Genomic DNA, 21,160 nt, shown 5'->3' with positions numbered 1-21,160 from the left:
GTCTGAATCATTCTGTCGTCTCTGACGGGTTTGAAAGTAGAAGAAACAGGGAATACTGTATAATAAATAAAGTTATTTTCTCCATGCAGAATGTGACTTTTTTCCTTCTCAATTATATTGGCCTTTTAACAGTTAAACAAATGTAAATGTTTGAGGGAACTCACGTACAAGTAGCATAATGACTCAGGAATAATGTTTGTTTTTATTAACTATTAAAGTTTCCTGCCAGGTCTGATATTTTAGTTGTCTCTTATTTTGAAGGCATATCATTTCCGGTTGTGTCCTATTTTCCAGTGGCTGACTTGATGGAGCTGACCACTACAATGCTTCACAACCGGACGGATGGAGGTGGAAGTGGGGAGGGAGCGGAGGAAGAGCCCGAGACGGACGCCAGCAACCATGACCCTCCCCCCAATGTGTGTAAGAGCTCACACACGTACAAATACTGAATGTAACAGGTACATGTACTGATAAGCTATGAGATTTGAAGTCACCATTAAGAGATAAACATAATAAAAGGGGTATTAACCCAATTCACTAACTGATATGACCATGGTGTTACTTTTTGTTTCACTCAATTTTGAAACGATTTTGCCACATACAATAAGTTTTGACAAGATAATTTGTCAAAGTGACTTTTTTTCATCTGTGAAAACAGATAATTTAAAGTTATTCATAATTATGTTTAAGAACACATGGATACATTGCTTAGTAGTGCATTGCAGCCTCTTGTGGTCAAAATGAGTATGAAAAGTGAATAAAGACATAAGCTTAATAGTGAGATGCATAAAGACGTAGATGCTAAACAAAGTTGTTTTGTTAAGTCTCACATATAATTAAAAAAGAACAACTTGTATCGGTACCTGTTTGCATTTGTCAATGCTGTCTTGCCTTTTGCAATTCACTATGCACTTACCCCTGCTTGGTATTGCAGGGAAATATGTCTAAAAGGCTAAATGAGTTTTGGCCTGAGGTCAATACGGGAAGTGTCATAGTTTACTGAACACACACAAAGGATGTTGGTAAACCTCTTTTTTTTTAGCTTCAGTTCATTTAATACATTGAAATGTTACTCAGCAATTGTTATACGTTTTACTTTTGACAAATGGAAACAACACGTGACATTTTCAAGCAATCCAACTTGTTTGGAGAAAAAATAGTGGTAATAATTTGACTTCTTGGAAATCCCCATTGTATAATTTGTGTGACTTTTGCTGACAACTAAAAAGGCAAATGTACTTACAAATAAAAGGGATGTTTTATCACTTAGGGTTTTCCAGTTACTCATAAGGATCAGCACCTGCGTTATGTGAGTCACTCTGCTTCAATGGTCTCTTTGTATGATGTTTGCCTCAGGTAGGTTTGAACCCCAGAGGCTAACATCAGTCAGCACCTGCCCACACACCAGTGATCGAATTAGGAATGACACCCATATCTCTTTACAGCCTTTAGTATGTTGATGTACTGTTATGCGTCAAATATATTTAATTAACACAGAAAAAGGTAACTTTTCCCTCTAGTGGTATTAATGTTGACGCACTGTTAGATCGCTTTATGTTTTCCTCAGCTACCAACAACAAAGGCTACAATTTGTTTCTTTTTTAACTGTGCAACTTCTACTTCTTGTAAACATTACCACAGGCTTCTTCTAGCAGCCTTACTAACGGTGGCTGTCCAAAGCAAGAAAATTAGGGCTGGAAACGTAGTGGTCTGACAAAGGCAGAGTTAACACCCTGTAAAAAAACAAGGATGGATCGCTTGCTTTCCACTTTAAACAGCTTGTCTCACTAGATTTGTCTTTAAACGCTCTACTCCCCTCTGTTGGTGGTAGTTGTGACGTGCAGCCATAAACCAAGTGACGTGTTGCATATTGACCAATGTTGTACTGTTTAGGATAAACCAGCTTCTAATCAAAACTGTGAGTTAGGGCCTAATGTGTGTACAGAATGCAAGACAAGTGTGCAATGCTAAGTACTATCTTCCCTCAATTATTTAATGTAAGCCCATATTTGGAGGTAACAGAAGTAAGTGACACAATAGGTATGTTTTGCATGTGGCTGCTTCCTCTTTAATATAGAATACCATTTACATGTTATTATGTTTTTTTTCTTGCTTTACTTCCCATAAAGCCCCAACATTTAGCTTTCCTCACTTGTTTTTGTCCTGTAGTCACATCAGCTGTACTCTTATGGCAAAACCATTTCTACACTGATCCAGCAACATGAAAAGGTAGGCTTTGTTTTGATACTCTTACTTCAGAACCATAACATTTAGCTTTTTGTGCTGATAAAAGTCTTAATGATTTTTGGAACTTCCCTTTTTGCCTTTGTAAGGCTCAAGTAAAGGATTTCACAGAGGTCAATATTTAGTCAGAATCAGAATACCTTTATCCGTCCTACAGAGTGGACATTTTAATTGTTACAACAAAAGTGAAGATAGAGACAAAAAAATATCAACATCAATCAAGATCAAATAAAAAGACAATTTTAAAAGTCACTAAAATGGTCAAGTTACATTCAAAGTACATTCTACTAACTTACAAATTGCACATGTGTTATTGCACAACAGTATTTGTCGTAGTCTTGTTTGTAATGTTATTGCACTTTGGTATTACTATACAGTGGTGTCTTAGTCTTAAGTTGTGTGAGTGTGGTGGACTATTCTACTGAATGACTATTCATTTGTCGTTCATTTATGACGTGTGTTTTTGAAAAGCCCAGAGAGGTTGTTGTTATAAATGAATCCTCTTCCTTTCACAGAATGAAGAGTTGGTTCCTCTGTTGGCTGGTCTTGTCTTTGCTATATGGTTCCAATAAAGGTTCCAATAAAGGTTCCAATAAAGATTCAGATGAGCGTTCCAATAAAGATTCAGATGAGCGTTCCAATAAAGATTCAGATGAGCGTTCCAATAAAGATTCAGATGAGGGTTCCAATAAAGATTCAGATGAGCGTTCCAATAAAGATTCAGATGAGGGTTCCAATAAAGATTCAGATGAGCGTTCCAATAAAGATTCAGATGAGGGTTCCAATAAAGATTCAGATGAGCGTTCCAATAAAGATTCAGATGAGGGTTCCAATAAAGATTCAGATGAGGGTTCCAATAAAGATTCAGATGAGGGTTCCAATAAAGATTCAGATGAGGGTTCCAATAAAGATTCAGATGAGGGTTCCAATAAAGATTCAGATGAGGGTTCCAATAAAGATTCAGATGAGGGTTCCAATAAAGATTCAGATGAGGGTTCCAATAGAGGTTCACGTCTGTTTGATAAATGCAACACTTCCAAAAAAAAGACACAAAGTAAGATCTCAAATATTTATTTTATTTTAAATACACTTCTTGAGAATATATTATATTTCAATAAATATTTGTTTTACTCTACAGGGTATCCAGACACCGTGGAAGGGATTATGGAACACAGACACCACGGCAACTCTATCGAGTAAACATCTCAATCTATTTATAAGAAAACATTTTATATTTGTTGAGGGGTTATGTTTGTGTTTGCATCTGGGTAGAGTGATATGTACAAAACTAATAGTTCACCAGATATGATTTAAGGGAAACAGTTGTAAAATCAGAATGCTATTTAAAATAGTTTGTCCTTTAATTTCAACAAGAGCCATTGAGACCCTTGAACGGCTTCTGGAGGAAACAGAGGTGAATGAGTCTATATCACTGTCTTTCAACAATTCGGTGGCCTTCCTGTACAAACCAAATGTCCCCTTCAAAGGCCTTGAAATTCATGCTAGTGATAAAAAGGTAAGTAATAGTATTAGGGTATGGCATAGCAATGTCTGAAATGAATGGAGAAATGTTGAAGGCACATCCATGTTCCCTTGATCCAACTGTTATCACTTTTGTGATCCCTGACTTTTCTACCAGCACCTTTACTGCCATCATAATTCATGATTAGCAAATGTTAGCATGGATAGATGAAAACTAAACACATATAATCATTTGAAAACCAACTTCAAAGATCACATTATGCCAACATTAGCATTTTGCTCAATGCTCTGACATGCTTAAGTACAATCTCAAATGAGCTGCTAGCATGGTTGAATGGGCCCTTTTTCTTCTTGAACACTTCTTATTTTATTTAACTAAGGACCTACTCTAAGTCTTAATATCCCTGGACACATCTAATTATAAAACCCTCAATTCACGACAGTTGCTCCTGATAGTTGGGTAGTTGACCATTCGGTGAAACTACTCTTCGATACAAATGTCTGAGAGTTCTGTTATTATGTTACAGGTATTTAATGTAAGGTTTCCGTTCTTCACTCTGTGCCTCTGATGTAGGTAAGATCAGGCAATTCTGTGAACGATAGTGACAAAGTGAGCGTTCAACTGCCGAGAGAGCTGGATGCTGGATCAGAAAACACCATTGTGTTCTGCATGCTTACCTGGCCTGACGCAAACTGGGTGAGAGACATTGCTTTTATGTCAAATCTTGTAATAAACAATCTGAATATCTATGGTCCAATTTTATATTAGTCACTTTGCATTGTATTTAAATGTTGTATTAAATTTTAGCATGTTTAAGCCCCTTTAAGGTTTAAAAAAATTACTGCTAAGTAGAACAACACTTTAAATCACATTTTAAACTCCCAGTTCAAACCATAAACCTAAAGAATTCATGTTTTTCTTTTTGCAATTTGTTTTGTCAGTAACATTTTAGTGGTGTCATGTTACATTTCTTGGAAATAAATAACATTGATTGTGTTGCCAGTAAGAGCTTCCCTAAACCTGCTGCATGATTTAGGAAGTGGATTGGGTGTGGTTCACAGGAGTGAGTAAGGTTTGAGCGCAGTAGATTAAAAGAGTAACACTATGAGATTTTGAAAATCTGCATGTGTTGCTGGCATGTGGTCATTTTCCAAACTAAATGCCCTAATATTTTCCAATTCTTAGATTTTGGAATGGCCACATAGTTTCTTCTACAACTGACCACCAACTCAAACTTTTGAAAATGCTGATAATAATAAAGCTTTATTTATATAGCACATCACAGACACAAGGTGCAGCTCAAAGTCAATTGTCACACAATCTAAATTAAAGCAGATAAACAAAAAATCCACCTTGGATCAGGAGGTACATTACATTACATTGCATTTAGCTGACGCTTTTATCCAAAGCGACTTACAATAAGTACATTCGACCAGGAAGATGGTACAGAATTCTAACTTGGTCTGTCATAACCAGCCACATTGCTGCAAATGTTAAAAGTTAATTTAAGTATAACAATATGACCAATAATATGACCAGTATGGTTTGGTTTCTTTCATTTATTTGTATCAAACAGTTCTCAGCTAGTAGAGCTAGTAGAGCTAGTGTACTACAAACCACATTCACCCTTTGATCTTAACTTTTTTTGTATTCCTGTTCCTATGTTATTACATTTAGATGATATAGCTTACACAAACAACAAGAACAGCTACTTTTGTATATTAAAAGGAAAACTATTGTAATTATTTTTCCCATAAACTCTAGATGTGTTTATTCTTCTTCTTTTTTTTCTAACCCCCAAAAAGTCTCCCACGGTCAGCTTTTTTGTTACAAATGCTCAACAACAGAAATGCTTCACAAAGAGGAAGTGATGTCCGTTTCTGACAACATACAATATCCTCAAATGTTATTGTACAACTGAAACAGAGTTGTTGCTCTTTTGCTTTTCACCATTGCCACCTGCTGTAACATGCAAAACATTATGGCTGAAAGCAGAATTGAATGGGTCCATCCCCCCCTACGTGTGTCGGGATAATTGTGGGACGTAGGTTGACGCAGTAGTGTTTTTGCCCTGACCGTTGGAAACTGGACCAATTGAGTAGACATTACTTGTGGAATATGTTGTCTATCTACATGACTTTACCTGCCTGTCAAAAATAACAGTGAGGGCTGGTTTGTTCAAGTTTAAAAGGGGGGGCTATTGAGCCACCCAAACACAATAACCATATCAGTTTAACAGCCCATTGTAATTTCAGGCAGATATTTCCTCACGGTAGCAGCCGCACACCTTTAGTTAAACTGCCAAAAAGGCCACATTATTAACCCGAAAGTACACAAAAAGTACACTTCAGATACTCAAGGTCCTTGACATGCTTCACATTTTGAAATGTCACTGATATCTGTTACGGACCTTACGGTTCTTCAACAAAACGTTCACATGTAAGAGGTTTAGCTCTCATTCAGAACAATGGAAACCTGTGATCTCTACAGAGCTCGTTAGCTCAACTAGAAACACCTGTGTCATGGAACACGATGATGTCATCACTCCAACTGACATGCTCAGAGCAGCAGACTTCAGATGTTAGGCTTGTTTGAGACAAGCAAGACCTGCGCAGACCTGCGCAGTTGCGATCAACGTCTTGCTAGTGCGTTGCATGATGGTTAGTCATTTTGTCCGACTTGCTCTGGAGGCCCGCCCACATGAGACTTTGAAATTTCGCGGGACAAAGACGCCCGCAGCCTTGAGAGCGAGGCGAGGCGAGTTGGCGCAGTTGCTCTCCACGGGCTGCGGAAGCGAAATGCTTGATGGGAAACGGCTCGCTGGTATCTCGAGCTGAGCGCTCATTGGTGGTTTTTACCACGTGCTGGTGATGAAACTCTCCAATTGGCTGGCAAAATGTTGTTGTTGTTTTGTGTCAGTTTTACGTCGCCACTTCCATTCACATTTTTCATCATTGTTCCACAATATTTATCATCATGAAATGAATATCTATATATTTTATACTATACTTGCACTGCTTACCGTTTTCATACTTTATATATCTTAGCATATTCATACACACTGTTCATACTGCTCTCAGGCTGCTGTGTATATCTAGTGCAGGGGTGCCCAACCAGTCGATCGCGATCGACCGGTCGATCGCGGGGAGATTCCCAGTCGATCGCGAGATGTGTCTAAAAATAGAACAACAATATTCGGTTTTTATCGTTAATGTCCTATGACATAATCTTCCCGTGCCAGAATAATGCACTTGAACGCATCAAAGCTTTGTGATTGGCCGGCGTGACCCCATGTGTCGGGGCGTGGCTAGTGGGCAGTGGGCACTATTTCGCTGACGTTGTCCGTGTCAACAGGAGTGACAGTCCGCACACACACAAGACCGCAATTATGGCAGAAGCAAAAGAGCCCAAAATATATAATTTTCACTCCGAGTGGGAGGATGATTATTTTTGTATCTATTCCAATTCAAAGTCCATCTGTCTCATCTGCAGTGCGAGCGTGGCTTTATCGAAGAAGGGTCATTTAGGAGCGGCATTTCAAAACAGTGCACAAACGCTAGGAGACGGAATTCCCTCCTAATTCTGCCCTACGCTCCCAAAAGGGGAGGGGCCTGAAAGGACAGCTAAATGCACAGCAGTCCATTTCCACCAGGCCCAACAACAACAGCAAGGCTGCTACCATAGCATCTTATCGTGTCAGTCACGTTCTTGCGAAACACATGAAGTCTTTCAAAGACGGCGAAGTTGTGAAAGAAGCTTTCCTGGAGGCTGCGACGCGCTTTTTGGGGACAGTAAAAATATAATAAAAACTCAATAGATACCGTTATTAATCAGCTGTAAGTTTGAACTTATTCATTATAATTATTGTACAAAATGGTATAAGAATGCAAACTTAAATTGATTATAGTCTATTATCAATTCAGGTTAAGAAACTTTGCTTGCATCCTATTTTAAAGGCATTTCTTTTTATACTCTACTAAAATGCAACAAAAAAAGGGTTTGATTCTATACATTTTTTAGATAATCTTTTTTTATTGCACTTTGGCAGCAGATTCCTGTGTAGCTTCAGATCTGAGTTGTCTTATTAGTAAGCCTAATTTATACTTTTGTAGCAACACTATTTTTATATAATGGCAAAGAAAGGGTTCAGTCTTTTCTTTTTTCCCTGTGTCATATGTGGCAGCACTGTTCAATGTTTCTTAAACATGACCCACTGTAGTATGTGACGTGTGAATAAACTCCAACTCTGTATCAACAACACTGTTGTGTAACTTCAGTTGAATACTTGTATGTGTGTAGATTAGAAAGAGTTGAGATAAAGGATCTGCAGTATTTTATGAAGTATTAATCGTACAGAGGTCAGTTTTATACAAGTAGAAGTGTGTATTTACCTGGTAGTTTACCTGGTCAGTAATGGCTACGCCTCTCTATTTGGACTGGTAGATCTCGGCAGACTGGCAACTTTAAAAGTAGCTCTCGGTTCAAAAAAGGTTGGGCACCCCTGATCTAGTGTATTCATAGCCCTCACTGTTTATTCATCATTCAATTCATTCTATATGTTATTCTGTAGATTGTGTACATTACTTTTCACTTTACTGCTTGTTGCACCTGGTTAGAAGCTAAACTGCATTTCGTTGTCTCAGTACCTGTAATATGTGCAATAACAATAAAGTTGAATCTAATCTGGAGCAGGAACAAATGTATTTACTTAGTACATATCTGACATTAACGATTAAACACATGTGTGCATTCTTTATAAATGCAAACCGAGTCAAGCCGACTCCGGAGGTGGCGGTATGCACCTTAAAGTTGTTTGCAATCCGCCAAAAAACCAAGAGAAGAAGAAGAAGACGAAGCCGACTCCGAGCATGGACTCCGAGCTGTCCGACTTCAGGCGAGCTTTTTGAGACCTCCCCCGGCTGCGATCGGCTATTCTCGTCTACTTTCGAGGCGAGCCGCAACGCGTCTCAAACAAGCCTAATGGTTAATGGTCCTGCCCTAAACAGCTCTACGTCAATTATGGGGTGTCATCATTTTCCGCCATAAAAGACGATGTCGCTATACATTAACTCCTATGAAAATGTTCAAAAAGTGCTCAAACTTCACATGTGTGCTTACAGTCCAGCCGTGAAGACATCTACGGGACAGTTTTGAGATTTCTTCAAATGCCGTTGCCATGGCAACACAATGCTCGCCATGACACACTGTTCTCTCATAACTTCAGTGAAAATGCTCCAAACGGCCCAAAACTTCACAGGTTTAGTAACGATGCAGCCATCAACGCATCTAAGCGTATTATGGGCTGTCATCAAATGCCGTTGCCATGACAGACCACTCGCCATGAAACACGATGTCGCTGTAAATCCAATGGACACGGTCCAATCGTCCCCCAATCTTCACTTGTATATCACCGGTCTATGCCTCAACAGCTCTACGCCAAATCTAAGATCTCACCATATGCCGTTTCCATGGAAACGAATCCCTCGCCATAAAAAACGATGTCGCTATAACTCCTATGAAAATGTAAAAAAAGTGCTCAAACTTCACATGTGTGCTAACAGTCCATCCGTGAAGACATCTACGGGACATGCCGTTGCCATGAAACACGGTTTTCTCATAACTTCAGTGAAAATGCTCCAAATGGCCCAAAACTTCACAGGTTTTGTAACGATTCAGCCATCAACGCATCTAAGCGTATTATGGGATGTCATCAAATGCCGTTGGCATGGTGACAGATCATTCACCATCAAGTTAGTTCAAAAGTTTGCAGTTCAAATATTCTGCTGCTTTTCCAAGCCTTTTTGCTTTTGACTCTTTGCTCATGGTGAAGGATGCAGATGCAAAAGTTTATCTATAGAGCTTCCCCCATGTCTTGAGGCGTTTTTCGCAACATTTAAGAGAGTTTAGAAAAGTATGGGAGGACGAGAAAGTAAAAGTACAAATCTCCTTATTTCCTGTTAGCAGTAGGGAGCAATAAAATGTAGAATGGCCGACTTCCTGTTGGTTTTACGGTCTTTCTCTGTTTTTGTATTTTCCGTGAGTTACGTATACCCAGAACATTTCATACATATAGGACATTTGCAAATAATGGGGCCGCATTCTAGGTTGGGTCATTTTGCCATGCCAATGATTTATGTTTTTGGCAAAAAAAAATGGTGTTTGAGAAAAATGTTTCAGCCCTCAAATCTATGATTCATTTGCCAGAAGAAATACTGTATACTAATTACCCTTTTATGATTTCAATGGGTTCTTTGACAACCTGATGTCGGTGCTCGCAACCTAATTGTTAGTTAAATATAGTTGTATGAAGAAGAGTGGGCACACCCAAACTGATATTATGAAGCAGTGTGATTTTTACTTTAAACACAGAAAAGGAACTTCAGGAAATTTTCACTTTACTTGTCTAAACTGTTAAACTAATACTTTATTTTATGCTGTATAGACCATATGTGAAGCCTCGGCTGAATTACATGAGAACAGACTGGTTGGCCTGAGTGTGCGGGGAAAGAATATCTCAGGACTTCAGGAGCGTGTCAACATCACATTGGCTGTTAGTGTGAATGTAACTACAACTTCTCATCTCAAATATTTTAAGTAGATAGGAACACACAAACGAACAAACAATAGTGTAAACTTTTTCTTGTGTTGTGTCACAGGATACGCAAAAGCCCAGCTGTGTGTTCTTAAATGTTTTCACAAAAGGTGAGTGTGAAAAACAAAGACAAGTTTTTTATTTAATTTTTATAATGAATATGAAAAGTTTACACATGACCAACAAAGTGGGTTTTAACTCCCATGTGTCAGGATCTCTCATATAATGGATCTGTCTGTCTACGTTTGTTTGACCTGGCAGACTTTAGCACTGATGGCTGTCTGACTCTGTGGGAACCTGGTCAGAGAAACATCATCTGCTCCTGTGACCACCTCACATACTTTGGCGTGCTCATGGTAGGCTTGTCCTTGTCATAATTCAAAAAAAGCAGTGTACTGTAAATATAGTGGATAGTCGACATACATGATATTTTGGTTTAGGGAAGGGTCTCGTTTAATCAGTAACAATGTTTGTAATGTTGTCCTTTCTCCTCAGGTATCTTCTGACTCCCTCTCTCAAAACGACCTGCAGATTCTGACATACATCACTCTGATTGGTTGTAGTCTTTCTCTGTTTGCCCTGATCATCACTGTTCTGCTCTTCATCGCAAAAAGGTACAAAAAAGAAATGTCTTCCCATGTTGATGATATTTGTCTTTCATCCATCTTTACCTTCAGTCCACCATCTAACATAACGCTCAGATCCAGCAGCATGCTTCTGTCTTTGCTTCCATAATTTATTCTGCTCCTGGGCTCCCTTTTTCCTCCCTTGTATGACAACTTCTTACTGTTGTTTCTTAAAGGTCCAATCATATGCATTTCTGGTTATTACCCTTGTGTGTTATTGTCACGGTTGATTGAAGGAAGACCGTGGCACTCAGGGGGCCGGGCTCAAGGGCGAAGACCGCGGCTCTCAGGGGGCCGGGCTCGAAGGCGAAGACCACGGCTCTCAGGGAGCCGGGCTCGAGGGCGAAGACCGCGGCTCTCAGAGGGCCGGGCTCGAAGGCGAAGACCGCGGCTCTCAGGGGGCCGGGCTCGAGGGCGAAGACCAGACAGCTCCGGAGGCCGGGCAGGAAGGCGCTGACGGGACAGCTCCGGAGGCCGGGCAGGAAGGCGCTGACGGGACAGCTCCGGAGGCCGGGCAGGACCCGGTGTCGGCCGGACAGGAACCAGAGCCGGTGGGACAGGCTTCGGCAGGATCCCCAACGGAAGAGGACCAGGAGTTGGCAGGACCCCCGGCGAGACAGGTAACGGCGGGACCTCCAACGGAACAAGACATGGGATTGGCAGGACTCTCAGCGGGTCCTCCAACGGAACAGGACATAGGGTTGACAGGACCCCCGGCAGAAGAGTCGTCGGCGGGACCCCCAACGGGACAGGACACAGGGTTGGCAGGACCCCCGGCAGGAGAGTAGTTGGCGGGACCTTCAACGGCACAGGACATAGGGTTGGCAGGACCCCCGGCAGAAGAGTAGTCGGCGGGACCCCCAACGGGACAGGACACAGGGTTGGCAGGACCCCCGGCAGGAGAGTAGTCGGCGGGACCTCCAACGGCACAGGACATAGGGTTGGCAGGACCTCCGGCAGAAGAGTAGTCGGCGGGACCCCCAACGGGACAGGACATAGAGTTGGCAGGACCCCCAGCGGAACCTCCAACGGCACAGGACATAGGGTTGGCAGGACCCCCGGCAGAAGAGTAGACGGCGGGGCCTCCAACGGCACAGGACATTGGGTAGGGACTTGAGAGGGAACTCGAGAGGAGACTCGAGAGGGGACTTGAGAGGAGACTCGAGAGGGGACTTGAGAGGGGACTCGAGTGGTGACTTGAGAGGTGCCTTGAGAGGGATCTCGAGAGGGAACTTGAACAGAGACTTGAGAGGGAACTTGAGAGGTGACTTGAGAGGGGACTCGATAGGGAACTCGAGAGGAGACTCGAGAGGGAACTCGAGAGGAGACTCGAGAGGGGACTCGAGAGGGAACTCGAGAAGGGACCTGAGAGGGAACTTGAGAGGGGACTCGAGAGGGGACTTGAGAGGGAACTCGAGAGGAGACTTGAGAGGGGACTCGAGAGGAGACTTTAGAGGGAACTGGAGAGGAGACTTGAGAGGGGACTTGAGAAGTGTCTTGAAAGTGGACTCGTGAGGAGACTTGAGAGGAGACTGGAGAGGAGACTGGAGAGGAGACTTGAGAGATGACTCGAGAAGGAACTTGAGAGTTGAATTGTAAGGAGACTTGAGAAGTGACTCGAGAGGTGGATTGAGAGGTGACTTGAGAGGTAGCTCGAGAGGAGACTTGAGAGGGAACTGGAGAGGAGACTTGAGAGGGGACTTGAGAGGGGTCTTGAGAAGGGTCTTGAGAGGGGACTCGAGAAGAGCCTCGAGAGGGGACCTGAGAGGGGACTTCAGAGGGAACTTGAGAGGGGACTTATGTCGGTCGGTACGCCGACAGTATACGGGGAGCTGGCGTCGGCTGGAGAGCCAACAGGAGACGAGGTGCTGGAGTCGGCCGGTACGCCGACAGGACACGGGGAGCTGGCGTCGGCCGGAGAGCCAGTCCTGGAGCCGAAACTGGAGTTGGGACCATGGCTACTGGGGCCGGTACTGAAGCCGGAACCATGGCTGCTGGGGCCGGAGCCATGGCTGCTGGGGCCAGGACTGGGGCTGGGACCATGGCTGCATGGGCCGGTTCTGGAGCCGGAACCATTGCTGCTGGGCCCGGTACTGGGGCCGGAACCATGGTTGCTGGGGCCGGAACCATGGCCGCTGGGGCCAGAACTGGGACCGGAATCATGGCTCTTGGGGCTCGGGCTGCTAGCCTGGACTTGCGACTCCTTCTCTTAGAAGCCGCCTGAAGGCTCCGTGGACCTCCAAAAGCCAGACGAGTTCCAGAAAACGACTCCTGGACAGGAGCAGGAACTGGGGCAGAAGCACTGGTTGACTCCAGACGGAACACACCGAGACGTTTGTATTCAGCAGGCTGGAAATCACACACCCAGAGGAAGTTCAAAATCCAGCCAGGTAAGAATTTCACCAAGTCTGGTTTCTCCATAGCCAACCGGTGCGCCTCTACCAGAGCGGCCTCCTTCTGCAGAACACTGGACGCTCCCTTCCACCAATCATAGCAGCAAGCCAAATAAAAGGAAACATGTTGTAGTTCCACCTCAAATGGATCATCTGCTGGGTCCATTTCTGGTTGGTTCGTACTGTCACGGTTGAGTGAAAGAATCAGGCCCCAAATGCAGATATCTCTGATAAACCTTTATTTCAAGGATAATTAAACTAACTGTCACGGTTGAGTGAAGGAAGCAGGACCCAAATGCAGATAACTCTGATAAACCTTTATTTCAAGGATAATTAAACTAACTGTCACGGTTGAGTGAAGGAAGCAGGACCCAAATGCAGATAACTCTGATAAACCTTTATTTCAAGGATAATGAAACTAACACAGACAAAACAGAACACTCACCGGTGAACTCAGTCACCAACAAAAGACGAACCAACACTGAACACAGGAAGAGACAAGACTAAATACAGGGAGGGGTAATCACGAGACGAGAAACAGCCGGGCAGGGGAGGAGAAACACAAGGACAACAGGTGAACACAATCAGACAACTAGACACACCAGGGAAACTAACGACGGGAGGAAAAACACAGGGAAAAGGACCAGACAATAACCCAGGAGGAAAACATGACAGCAAACACCCAAACATACAAAACTACAAACGTGACATAACATGAGAACCGTGACAGTTATGTAGCTTTTTCTGCATGTAAACGGTCTGCAAAGTCACAAACCCTCAAAGTACACCCTGTAGCGAGTAAAACTCTAACACAGAAAAGACCTGTCTATGCTGCCCCAGAACGCCTCGTTGGAGATTTTTATTTTTCCATTTTTTTCTTGCGGGGCAGGTTGACGTCACTGAGTCCAAATGGACCAATTGGTCCGCGGAGCTCCGCACACACACACACTCACTCAGCCTTATCTTTTCTCAGCCGCGGTGCTCAGACCCCACGCAGCAACCAGGAAACGACACCAGTAATCCACCTCACACTGTCGGCTCCTCGAGCCCCAAAGGGCGGAGCAGCGATCCCCGCAACGTCCCGCCAACACGGCACCCAGACCCAACGCAGCATTCTCATCTGTTTGTCATTACTGGTGTCATTTCCTGGTTGCTAACAAACGCCATTGTAACACATAACCACTGATGTTCCGCCGTAACGGTGGTGGACTCATCAGAACAGAGTGGGTGAGCTGACCAATCAGAGCACAGTGAGCAGGGAGCAGGAGCTCCAACAAGGCGTGTAGGACAGAGGATGAACATACTATACAGAGATGCTGTATGAGAAACCAATGTGATTTTGGAACATTGAACAATGTAAATCTATTCTAGTAGACCTCAACAATGAAATTATGATCAGTAGAAATGGCCAAGACATGGGCCCTTTAACTTGTACATTTTAGCCTTATTTCTTACTTACTTTTAAATGCAATGTTCTTTTCTCACTCCTTTATTATCATATTTTGTCCCTTTTCTTCCCATATATGTCATGAAATCCTTTAACAAAATACAAATGTAACACTTACCACGGAACAATTCTCCTCCAGAAAAGTCCGAGCAGATATCTCTATGAGGGTCCACATCAACCTGGCCATTGCCCTGATCCTCCTCAACCTGCACTTCCTCCCCAGCCAGACGGTGGCAGCATCGTCCTCCACCGGGCTCTGCTTCTACATGGCCGTCTCTCTTCACTACTCCCTGCTGGCCACTTTCAGCTGGATGGCCCTGGAGGGCTTACACCTCTACCTTCTCTTAGTCAGAGTCTTCAACATTTATATCCGGAAATACTTGCTCAAGCTCAGCTTGGTGGGATGGGGTGAGTAGAGTCGCAAACGCAAAGGCCAGGTATCAACAGGTGGCAACATCTGATTCTGCTTTTATTTTGTTTCCTGTTTTATTTTTAAACGTATTTTGTCATTGTGTCTTGTTTTTACTTCCTGTCTCTGTGTTTACCCGCCTATTTGATTGTCCAATTATTCTTTCCTGCTATCTCTTGTGTTTGCATGCCCTCCCCAGCTGTGTCTTGTCTTTGTGATTAGTCTTGTGAGAATATATATGCCCGTCTTCCCTTGTGTTCTCTGACAGTTTGTCATCAATGTTTCCCCGGTTCGGTTCAGCCTATCACAGTTCCTGGTTTCCTGTCTGTATTCTGTATGTTCCTCCCTCCTGTGTCTTGCTGGTTTGTCACTCATTTTTGTTTTACTAAGTTTCCTTTGGTTTTACCTTGTCTGCTCTTTCATTTTTATGTAACTGTTTTGTGCCAGCATATTTAATATAGTTTGCTTATTTTGTATACATATATACCTGCCTCCCATCCCCCGATTTTGCATTTATCTTCTGATATCCTCACCATTGTCACAATTGTATTCTAAGATGGTGTCACAATTACCCTGTGGATAAATAAAGTATTCGTATTTGATGATTCTGATAAAATTAGTTATCCATCATACTTTGTTTTAAATAATTATTTAAATAATATTATTTCAAGTATAATACTTTAAAAACGTTCCAATGTCTTGTCTAATGCTTGTGTTTCAGGTCTCCCTGCAGTCATTGTGGCCCTGGTGGTCATCATTGACATAAGCTCGTATGGACCCGTCCCTCTGGTCTCTTCTAACCCCAACAGCACACAAATGTAAGGGAGAAGCACATTTTCAAGCATGTACAATTTCAACTAATAGGTAACTAATTATATTAATTGTTTTGAATGTGCGTTAGCATTTCTGTCTATTAGAATGTAATGGGAAAGGTTGCAAAAACACCATTTACAGTGACATACAGTTATAATGAATGTACGGAAATAATAGCTTGGATACTGATATGTTCTATTTCCTTAACAGTGGATTCAATATGTTAGGCTTGATTGTATACAAGTGATTGGCAAGATAAATACAGTGTAGTTGTTGCTTTTACATTCCAGCCTCCTCTCACATAAAATATACTTAGGATGGCGCGTGCACTATATGAGGCTCTGAGTCTCTCCAGTTTCTGAGAATTAGTAGTTACCTCTTACTAGTTTCAAGTTTGTTCACACAGCTAAGCTGTGTGTATACGTTGTATAGCTGACAATAACTCTTGAACCTTAGTTCTCTGTGTAACTTACATTTTGTAAACAACGTTCAGCTACCACCGGAGTAAGCCAGGGCACCAAAGCCCAGGGAACCAGTCTCGCTGACAGGAAGAAAACGGTGGCGACAAGACTGGAACAAAGGCAAAGGCAAAGCAGTCCCACGGGCTAGGCTAGGTTAAAGCTAAAACCCCACAAACAACCTCTGCCTAGCATTTAACTTGCCAACTTTCAGTCCTTGGTAAATAAACTGGACAAATTACGTCTTTAGATAACCTCACACGTTTTGTGTGAGGTTATCCAAAGTCGTTTTTCGTACAGTACGTAAATATCTCTGTCCCACGTGCCTGAAGAGGATAACCATCAGTATTTTAAATGATATTATTTTTACCACGGTAAAGTGTCTTTCAGCACCTGATAAAGCGCTTAAGAAATACAATGTATTATTACTAAGATGTTATTTATTGTTTTTAGCTCCACATTCAACATATTCATCCCCTACAGTTCATATAGTGTATCAAACGTGGGAATCTTGACATCAGCACTTCCCTCTGCAACTAGACAGTGGACATCCTGACCAACAGACCCCAGTCTTTGAAGTTAAATAACCTCACTTCTTCCATTCTGACCCTGAACACCGGCGTTCCACAGGGTTGTGTGCTCAGCTCATTCTCCTTCTCCCTTTTCTCCCATGACTGCATTCCTGTGCATAGTTCCAACGCCATTATTAAGTTTGCAGATGACACCAATATGGTTGGCCTTATCAGCGACATCTATAAGTTAGCCTACAAGGAGGAGGTCCAGAATTATTAGTCACCTGAATATATGCTTTTTTTTATCGAAGAGGTTTCGATTTATTAGAGAAAACCTTCATCTATACTCTTTCTTTCTCTTTGCAGATGCTATATAGGGAATACCACAGTGAAGCTGGTGACTACATTTGGAGTGTTTGGCTTGGTTTTCCTCTTTAACGCGATCATGTTGGGGGTGACAGTAAGAAGCGTTGTGAGTCTCCACCAGAGCAAAATGGTAGGACTCAACCTGCACTCTTTGCATTCTACTCTACTTTTCTGTAAATATGCTCTTAAAGGAGGATTCCAGTTAATTCCATAAAGCTTTAGCTGTTGGTGTATCCCATCCAAACTAACAACCATTACAGTAGTGCAGTGTTGATCTGCACTACTGAATCAACACGCCCAACCGCCCTCTCAGGTCAGCTGATCAACTGCTCCTGAATGTGCCCAGAACCAAGTCAAAGCTCAGAGGGGACCGTTGCTTCTCTGTAGCGGCTCCCACACTGGAACGATCTGCCCCTGCATATCAGACAGGCCTCCAAACTGTCTGCTTTTTAAATCGCTTCTTAAAACCCACCTCTTCTCCATAGTGTATTGACATCTTTTAGAGTGTTGCTTTTATTGCTTTTAAATTGTCTATTGTTTTTACTTGTACTTGTTTTATGGTGTGTGAGCTGTATTTTATGTTTTGTTTTGTTTATTTGACTGTACAGCACTTTGGTCTGGAGGTTTAAAGTGCTTTATAAATAAAGCTGTATTGTATGTATTTCTGGAGGCCGACCCAGAAGTTAGCATGTAAGGGCTCCCACGCCAAAAATACATTTGAATTTTTCCACAGTCGCATGGCTTCCTGTTACCTTCGCTAAGCTAAGAGCAGCTGCTGTTCAACGTGACCACATTTAGTAGTCATTTTAGTCACTTGTTAGCAACCTTAATTTTGATGTAACATAGAAGCATCAGACATTCACCAGTGGGGTATTTACTGACAACTTTAACATCCTAGGACAAAATGTAAAAGTCCCTCCAGCTTGTGTTAACCACAGACAAAATGCTGGTAAAATGCTAACTTGTTTTTTAGGTGGAAGACTCATTCCTGCACAATTCTATTGAATCAATGTTCTTACAAACATTGTGTGTACATTTAAAGCCTGACATAATTGAGTCCTCTGTGTCAAAGAGCTACATTGATGTCCAAAAGCTATTAAAAACACTCAATGAGCCCCACTCTTGTAGTGGATGACATATTCCTTTATTACAATCAACACACACTGTATTTATTTCTGATCATTTGCATGCAACCTAAACATTGTTTTCTCTTTTATACACACCTTCTAGAAGAAAACATGTCATATTGACTCCTGGGGGCACAGTTTTAAACAAATTAAAGAAAGCAGTATTTTCTTGTGTATTGTACTTAAAAACAGTTATGATTTTCCCTCTACTCAACAATATGAACTTCATGGTACGTACTCTCCAATGTTCTATGACCTGCTGATGTGTCATTTTAAACTTTGTTTTGTGAGTCAGTTTGGGCAGAGTGACAGTAACAGAGCCAAGAAGGACATCTGTACGCTGCTGGGAGTCACCGCTCTGCTGGGCATTACCTGGGGCCTGGTCTTCTTCTCCTTTGGCTACCTGACCACGCCTGGCCTCTACCTCTTCTGCATCCTCAACTCACTGCAAGGTCTGCACCACCTGATCATGTTCAGCTCTATGTGATGACGTTAATATTGGTTGTATATTTGATTGACACTTGTATGCAAAGTTGGTCCTCTTGGGTTTACATTTAGGATGGGGTACAACAGTATGACACTTTAATAAATACAGAAAGCTGATACAAAAAAAAAGTGGTTAAGAGCAGGGACTTTAATACTTGATCCAAGCCAGACCATTCAGGGCAATTTGGGGCTCTCCTACTGTGAATGTCTGATGGAAACACGACCTCCTTCGCTCTCTCTAACACTTTTCGTGTCACTCCTTCAACGCAGGTTTCTTCATCTTCCTGTGGTTCGTGATGTCTTTGAGAAAGAAAGGAGATCCATCTACTAAGAGTAGTGTAACACGCAGCACCAACACCTAAGCACTACACCAGAGACTTTTTTGTGATTGTGTGCGTACATGTATGTATGTGTGTTGTGTGGATTTTTAGAGCAATGCTGTAAAGTTTGATACTATTCTTTTTTTCTTTAAATCATTAATTGTATTTACACGCAAGTAGAAAGGGGTTAACTTGGGCAGATAACTGGTGAAGTGCCCTTTTTTAAGTGTTGTCATTGTCATACCCTGGTGTTTTAATAAATGAATGTATTGGTGTTTAATTTCATCGTCCATACCTGGCAAAAGCCATTATTCATACTTCAATTATGTGCACACATAATTAAACAGGAAAAAACATGCAAACTACTCTTTGGCACAGATAAACAAATCCAGATTTGAACCACAACATGTCTTAGTGTACGAAGGACATTCAGAATAGAAGTCTAGACGATTACGTACATGTCCGGTTTGAGGTTTTGCTACTGTACCAACTACACTTTATTGCTTAGGGTAACTTAAGTTGTAGATATTCATTGTAACATATTTTGACATTACCAATTACCACCCTTAAAGCACACTTGCATAAGATGGTGAAGCAATATTACTTCTTCCTTTGTTATTTAATTTTCTTTTTATTTAATGACCACAGTGCAAGCAAAACAGGTGGGTTTTTAGTGTGCGATTGAGGGTTTGTGGAATTTCTCCTGTCCTGATGTAAATGGAGCAACAAGTCCTCCAATTCATACGACAAAATGGGCTGATTGTTCAGGCCCTTATTACGACCAAATAGGTCGTTTGTTCAAGCGCTTAATACGACCTATAATTACGTTTTAAAGTTTTCGCCCTCTAGTGCTCCCGTTGAATGCTAACGTTACAGATGGTTGTTTATTCACAAATAACCCTCTCTGTAAAATCCTAAATTGTAGGATAGTTTGGCCATTAAAACGCTTTTTGATTAGATTTCTAGCGAGAAGTGTATATTGTACTTTTAGAATTCACGTCCAGTTGATATGTAGGATCTATAGTTTGATAGATATTACGAAGATGATTTGAGGTATGCGGCATCCTCCATGTAAAGTTACGGGTTGAAAACAGTATTTCCGGTCTCGACGTTTTCATAATAAAGCCAATGATTTAACAGTGATATCTGCAGTACTCATCCACTAAAAAACATCAGTTTATCCTTGTTAATTATACGACATTTATTGGTTTAAATTGTGTACAATGCTTTTGTGTTTTTCCCATTGGTTTTTCTCTTTCGATTCAGAGAGACACCTTTCTTTTTTGATAGGCTAAAACATTGATTGTTTTAGCCGCAATGCATGTCGGGATATGGTGTTTATATGATATGAAATCGGGATTTAAAAAAATAAATAATAATACTTTATTCCGAGTGTTCTTGCTTTTCTCTTTGGAAGTCATCACATAACGGCATTGTAATACACGGTTCGGCTGCATTAAATATTACATATCTGCTGTAGATATTTATTTATAGAGCCCTGATCAGAAGACCTTTTGACAAACTGTAAGAAATGCCGCCAAAACTGAATACGTGACGTGGATCATAAATATATTAGCAAGGGCGATGGTGGCGAAGTCGATAGGGACTTGGCTTGGCAACTGGAAGGTCACCCGGCAAGACCAAGTGCTACCGAGGTGCCCCTGAGCAAGGCACTGTTCCCCACTCTGCTCCCCGGGCGCCGTTCAAAATGGCAGCACACTGCTCCTAACACTAGGATGGGTCAAATGCAGATAAATAATTTCCCCACGAGGGATTAATAAAAGTATTTTTCAAAAATGTCTTTCAATTAAACAACATCTTCCATTTATTTTCACACAATAAGTCTCCTTACAGTATCAACACTAATTCGGCTGACTTTTATAT

The 21,160-nt window shown here is 41.8% G+C and overlaps 1 protein-coding gene across 5 annotated transcripts; it reads left to right on the top strand.

Annotated features, from left to right (window-relative positions):
* Positions 1-359: 359 nt before the first annotated feature.
* Positions 360-19,556, top strand: LOC117556540 (adhesion G-protein coupled receptor G5-like). 5 transcript variants are annotated; one of them, XM_034231886.1, is made up of 15 exons: positions 360-416; positions 2,170-2,229; positions 2,760-3,298; positions 3,383-3,440; positions 3,619-3,760; positions 4,301-4,423; positions 10,170-10,289; positions 10,384-10,429; positions 10,581-10,675; positions 10,815-10,933; positions 14,925-15,193; positions 15,916-16,012; positions 17,344-17,473; positions 18,766-18,922; positions 19,227-19,556. In XM_034231886.1, the coding sequence occupies exons 2-15, from the start codon at positions 2,222-2,224 to the stop codon at positions 19,316-19,318; spliced, it is 1,995 nt and encodes a 664-aa protein (XP_034087777.1). In that variant the 5' UTR covers positions 360-416; positions 2,170-2,221; the 3' UTR covers positions 19,319-19,556. The 5 variants fall into 5 exon arrangements, with proteins under 5 accessions (XP_034087777.1, XP_034087778.1, XP_034087780.1 ...); XM_034231887.1 differs by lacking the exon at positions 360-416 and having other exon boundaries at positions 2,118-2,229; positions 2,760-2,830; positions 2,867-3,298; XM_034231889.1 differs by lacking the exon at positions 360-416 and having other exon boundaries at positions 2,118-2,229; positions 3,619-3,658.
* Positions 19,557-21,160: the final 1,604 nt, after the last annotated feature.

Source organism: Gymnodraco acuticeps, unplaced genomic scaffold, assembly GCF_902827175.1.
Source record: "Gymnodraco acuticeps unplaced genomic scaffold, fGymAcu1.1, whole genome shotgun sequence".
Classification (NCBI taxonomy): Eukaryota; Metazoa; Chordata; class Actinopteri; order Perciformes; family Bathydraconidae; genus Gymnodraco; species Gymnodraco acuticeps.
This window is presented reverse-complemented; position numbering and strand designations above follow the sequence as displayed.

What these genes read in the sequence shown, in the direction of transcription:
- LOC117556540 (XM_034231886.1), top strand. An exon ending in CCTGGCCTGACGCAAACTGG is followed by an intron (nt 4,424 to 10,169) that starts GTGAGAGACATT and finishes TATGCTGTATAG; the next exon opens with ACCATATGTGAAGCCTCGGC. An exon ending in GCTCAGCTTGGTGGGATGGG is followed by an intron (nt 15,194 to 15,915) that starts GTGAGTAGAGTC and finishes CTTGTGTTTCAG; the next exon opens with GTCTCCCTGCAGTCATTGTG.